The sequence below is a fragment of the Armigeres subalbatus genome, chromosome 3 (assembly GCF_024139115.2).
Source record: "Armigeres subalbatus isolate Guangzhou_Male chromosome 3, GZ_Asu_2, whole genome shotgun sequence".
Classification (NCBI taxonomy): domain Eukaryota; kingdom Metazoa; phylum Arthropoda; class Insecta; order Diptera; family Culicidae; genus Armigeres; species Armigeres subalbatus.
Window position 1 is genome coordinate 287,011,192 of NC_085141.1, and position 6,175 is coordinate 287,017,366.

The 6,175-nt window shown below is 37.0% G+C and overlaps 1 protein-coding gene across 1 annotated transcript; it reads left to right on the forward strand.

Annotated features, from left to right (window-relative positions):
* Positions 1-2,338: 2,338 nt before the first annotated feature.
* Positions 2,339-3,339, forward strand: LOC134220178 (cytochrome c oxidase assembly protein COX11, mitochondrial). The gene is made up of 3 exons (XM_062699162.1): positions 2,339-2,870; positions 2,928-3,095; positions 3,163-3,339. Exons 1-3 carry the CDS (start codon positions 2,490-2,492, stop codon positions 3,316-3,318), a joined length of 705 nt encoding a protein of 234 aa, XP_062555146.1. The 5' UTR covers positions 2,339-2,489; the 3' UTR covers positions 3,319-3,339.
* The last annotated feature ends 2,836 nt before the right edge of the window (positions 3,340-6,175 follow it).

A 6,175-nucleotide genomic window follows, 5' to 3' on the forward strand; every position in this document is an offset into this window, starting at 1 on the left:
AGATGCCATTACAACAGCGCTCCAAACGGTCAATAGCTGAAGCTCGATGTAAACATCAAGTGCTGAAGTTGCCATAAACGGGTAGTGCAACACTTGCTATACAAACTCATACTATAAAAAAAAATGTTAAAGCTACAAATTCTTTTGATCAATACATCAAATCGATGATTATTTAAAACTCAGTTAACCTGCCGGGACTCGCTTGGTCCTAGACCGCTCACGCAGTCCCGCTTCTGTTGTGAACGAGAAGCATGCTTTTTTCGAAGGTGTCGACTTTCTACAACATTTGTCAAGCTCCCTGATTACTTCAAGACAAAATTTTCAAAACGACTTATCTGCTTTTGTAAACAAAGATTCAAACGACGATTTGACGAATCTGATAGCTTACCCACGCAAACCAATACCTTCAATAGGTAGGGGAAGGATTCCGCTACCTATTGATGGTGTTGGTTTGCGTGGGAGAGCTATCAGATTCGTCAAATCGTCGTTTGAATCTTTGTTTACAAAAGTATATAAGTCGTTTTGAAAATTTTGTCTTGACTTACACCCAGGTTTTTTACACGGTTTGGTTTTAGTCGTTTATGACCTTCAGCGTTAATGAAACAATGAGTTAACCCAACGAAAAAATACACAAAAAATCAAAGACAATTCAGATGGTATTTAAAAAGCTGTTAAAGTTCGGTCTAAACGAGAAATTAATTAATTCCAATATTGCAAAAAAAAACCTAGGTGTATTAGAAAGGAATCTGAGGTAATGATTACGATTTGGTCTGAGGTTTTTATCACAATCAGATATATTTAGAATAAAAATAAAGGTGTAATTTTTAAATATGCGAACAACGTGAGGTGCATGTTTTGTAATCTGAGTAACAAATTTAAAATACTTACTATATAACAGAACAATCAGATATAGGGGAACTGCTCCTTGAATTCATACCATGTACCCAAATCAATACCATTCAAAAACAAAGAATTGGGGCGCTCATTGTTTTATTTCTCATTTTTGTGATTTTTTTCAGCAGTGAGCACGCCGGAAAACAACAAAACACGACACAAATTGAGCCTAAATTGCCTGTTTAGCGAATGTTATTGATATAGGAGCATGTTATTAATAATGGAACAGATACCCTATTAAAAGAAAAACTATTTTTGCCTTTCTCGTACAACTAAGTTGTACCGAAAGGCTATCATTTCACTCCAAAATCGAGCTTTTGATAGAAGTCCCGGAGACCCATAGTGTTATATACCATTCGACTCAGCTCGATGAGCTGAATAAATGTCTGTCTGTCCGTGTGTGTGCGTGTGTGTGTATGTGTGTGCGTGTGCACAAAATGCCATAAAAAACATTAGCCAAATTTTCACATAGAAACTCTTAACCGATTTTCTTGCAACAAGTTGCATCCGACAGAGACTAAAACGCTGTTGATCACTATTGAATTTCATAATAATTGCAAATTGCAAAAAATAGATAATATTAAAATAGTGTTGAGACATAGTCACATAGAACAATAATGTGTTATGAAAAATGCCTTGCATCTATGAATATTTTATCCGTGGCTTCCCATTAAGAGTTTCATCGTACTATAAAGATGCTCGTGTTGCACGCATTTAGGCGTAAGTATGCTCTTCGTTCAGTTTCATAGTACTATGAAATTGTCCGAAAGTCAAAATTCGAACATAGGAAATTCGAGAAACTTTTGGCAGCGCCATCTGTCGTCTACTAGTGTAAATTTTCTATCACAACATTAGACGGTGTAACTGTTTTGCCTTTCTTGTACATCATCGAGGTGTAAGCGTAAAGGCTACTTTTATTACCTTTTTGTGCGAGAAAGGCGCCCTCACCGCTAGGTGGATTAATCTGGGTTTTAAATAATATTTTCTGTTTTGTTTTACTTCTGTATCAGTTCAATCAAAGTTAATTGCCTATTTCCGGGGATTAAACCACCCGACTTGGACGTTAATTTACAATGTTATGAAACTCATATGTGGATATGTACGTTATGTGGAAGATATTGATTTGGAAAATGTATTGGAGGTAACCACTTTCCCTTCGATGGGAATCGAACCCATGACCCTACTTCTGTATTCCATTCTTCTCCATATAGTTTGAAGTATTTTCAAACAAACGAAGGACAAATACGGGATTAAAAATTAGACAGAAATAAAGCCTAATTATTAGAAGTACCCGGGTTACATGGTGATTTGTGTTTCCATCGAAATGAGCTCAGAGTTTAAAGCGTATAAAGTTTACATTCTGCATCATATCTTCTGTTATGTGTATGTGTTTTATATCTCAGAAGAGGAATCCTCGAATTCTGCGATTTGACATTTCGATTGCTATAATTTGTTATGAAACAAAACAAAGAGTCAACCCATGAAAATTTGAAAAGTTATTTCGCAAGTAAAAGAAAAATGTTCTAAATTAAGTAGTTTCATAAACTGTTGATTAATAAGTAAATAAGTGTGTTAGATAAAACAAAAAACACAAAATGTCCACATCGTTATTAAAAATAGCACACCGCTGCAATTCAAACAGTTTGCTCCGAACTCGCAGTTTCCTACCGGCGCCGGTTCGATTCATAGGCCGTGATCAAAGTGCAGAAGCAGCTCGAAGGCGCAAGATACGATCAACCATCTACTATGCGGCTGCGGCCGGTGTCCTCACCGTGGGAATGAGCTATGCTGCCGTTCCGCTGTATCGGATGTTCTGCCAGGCTTACAGCTACGGTGGGACCACCAGTCAAGGGCACGACGGAGAGAAGGTGGAAACCATGCAGCGAGTCAAGGATCGAGTAATCAAGATTCGGTTCAACGCCGACTTGGGAGCGGCCATGCGGTGGAATTTTAAGCCTCAACAACCGGAGATAAATGTAAGAAGTTTAGTGTAAGGCGTGATCATGATTCGATTAACAAGTTTCTTATTTTAGGTCGTACCCGGTGAAACTGCCTTGGCTTTTTATACGGCAAGGAATCCTTCGGACCAACCGGTGACAGGAATCAGCACGTACAATGTGGTGCCGTTCGAAGCCGGGCAATATTTCAACAAAATTCAGTGTTTTTGCTTTGAGGAACAGCGACTGAATCCGCATGAAGAGGTACGTAACGAGATTGTTTGATCACTTCAATAGCTCTTTAAATCAAAATTATTCATTATAATTTTAGGTGGATATGCCAGTGTTCTTTTATATTGACCCTGAAATTATGGACGACCCCAAGTTGGAATTGATAGACTGCATCACGTTATCCTACACGTTTTTCGAAGCTAAAGATGGACAAAACTTCCAAATGCCGTCTTACGCTACGAAACATGGTGGTTAGTAAATTTTATTGTTGAACGCATATAGTTAATGTTATTTTCTTTTTCCGAAAAATATGACCAATTTAGAGGAAATATTGGATTTCTCCATATCGTAGATTAAAGAAGATTTTATTTATTGCATTTCTATTTGCATTGAATTTCTGTATGTATGTATTAGGATGGCTAAAATTGTTTTACAAACAACTTATCTCATTTGTCATAAGACGAGTTTGTACTATTCCATTTTGTTCCACTACTTTATTGTACCTTTGACATATACGTATTTCGACCTCAACAGTATTAAGGCCGTCTTCAGTGTCTCGTACTTGACTTATATGGAAAAAATGTATAGAGAAACATTGAAACCATTTACAATGGAGAATTATAGACTAATTCAGTATTTGCAGAATTAAATATAGCTAGATCAACATTTGAAAGGGCGTTAATAAAATGGAGAATTCAACTCACAATACAATATTACAAGGCAATATAAGTCACGAACGGATGGGCCGATTTGTACGGTTTTCTCATTATTCGAATCGTCTTGGGCTCTGCTGTGTTCATATACCTATACTAAGATTCGATAAACAGATTGATCATATTACAATTTTGTGATTGCCGGAACGCCGAATTGTGTTTAGCTTTAGAGCTTAGTCTTTGATTCCGAAGCTTTTGACAGTGATTCCTTTGAATGTGCTGCAATCAACAGAGAAACAGACGGCAACTATATTGTGGATTATTATTATTATGTTTAGAGGATTGACAATTAGCGTATATTACACTCGAAGGGTTGACGATAAGTTTGAATCAACGGTATTGAAATTGGCACATGATACCACCAGGTAGGAAGAGGAAGCATTTAGGGGCCGTACACTAATTACGTAAGCACTTATGGGGGGAGGGGAGGTCTGCCTATTTCTTACGCTCCATATAAATAAAAAATGATTTGTATGGGGAAAATCTTACATGGGGGGGTTGAAAAACCCAGAAAAAATGCTTACGTAATGAGTGAGTATTTTAGGGGGGTAGTTTGGGGACCCTAAAACATGAAAAAGTACCCATGGAACATGGGTCGGAAATCACTGCTAAGTTGGTTATTCACAATTCTATATTTCAATTTTGGATTAACTTTGCCAACCTCTATCTCATTAACTATTAATCGTAAAACCTCACTCAGCACACAGAACCAAAGCGTAAAGTCGAAACTAAATCTGGTATGTGAAGGTTTTGGAAGGGAAGATATGTTTCTGTGGTGGTTCGAAACCCCACCCCCTTCTGGAAACAGGGGCTCCCATACAAATGAAACAGAGATTGCTGCATAACTCAAAAACTAATTCAGATAAAAAATAAATTTTAGGTGAAGCAATGTTCGTCGGGTCTGCTAGTTATTAATAAAAGTCATCGAACAGCACTATTTTCATCGCGATGTTTGCTTCTAAATGTTGGTTGGCAACCCTACACGTTCGGGCGTTCGTCGCCTGCACTCAAGGATGTTATCGATCATTTAGTAATCTGCCTTCGATCATTTAGTAGTTTGTCAATAACTCATTTCAGAGGCTAAATTTCAAAATGTGTAGTATGGTGGGCTTTTAGTGCAAAGGTTTATCTACAACTCTGCCTAACAATTTGTTGTTTGAATTTTACTAATACGGGAGCTATAGCGCTAGTAGCAGTAACTTAGACTAAATGAATGCATATTTTGTTATCATTTAGTATAAGTATAGCAACTAGCACCGTAGCTCCTTTAATAGTGGAATTCGAACATCGACCTGTTAAGGAGAGTTGTAGAAAAACCTTCGCACTAAAAGTCCACCATACAACACGTTTTGAAATTAGACCTCTGGAATGAGTTATTGACAAACTACTAAATGATCGAAGGCAGATTACTAAATGATCGATAACATCCTTGCCTGCACTACGTGGTGTGATAGTTTGTAAACACAATGCCATGCCAATAATGCCGTGCAGAAGTAGGTAGGTCCAGAAAAGAAAGGATCAGCTGATAGAAAAACTGGCTATTTTTCAACCCTGGTTTAGAAAACGCACCATGTGTGTCCTCGACTTTGAATAACATAAGAGTTGAATTTGCTCATTCGCAGAAATCAAGATTTTTCAAATTTAGAATGAAAACTCCACTAAGAATTCCTGGTACCCGGTTTTTCAGGAATTCGACCGGATTCTATTCGAATTTAAGCATGCAGGCAACGAACGCCCGAACGTGTACTTTAAATCATTTTTATAATCATAAGGTCAAAGAAGCTCAAAAAGCTTGGACTTTAAACTTCCGTTCTGTGCGCTGACTGAGGTTCTACGATTGATAGTTAATGAGATAGAGGTTAACAAAGTGATTCCACAATTAAAACATAGAATTGTGAATAAGTCATTTAGCAGTGATTTTCGACCCCATGTTCAATTGGCACTTTTCATGTTTTAGGGTCCCCAAACTGCCCCTAAAATATGCACACTCAAGAAACAAACACCCTGTATTTAGTAAGCGAGCTATCCGTTGTACCATGTGGACGACTCAAAGGGTATGACGACGGTCCATGGTTCATTTTGAAAAAAATATCAAAGTAGCTTTTCTGGAGGCATATTTTTTAGGTACAATATTTATGTCATGATTTTTTTTAACTGATTTTTTTTACTAATTATCTAATGTTTCCTAACACTATCATCCTTATTTGCTATGTTACATTTTTAGTTATTGTTAATACATTTCAATTGCCTCTGACAGTTAGGATTTTTCCTAACCATGTACCATGTAGGAATTACAATGTTTTCAACTTAAACTAAACTTAACCTAATTTATACTAATTTATCATTTTCAAACTTTTATTTTGAATCCTCTGGAGTGCCTTCTTTCTGGTATTGGCAACT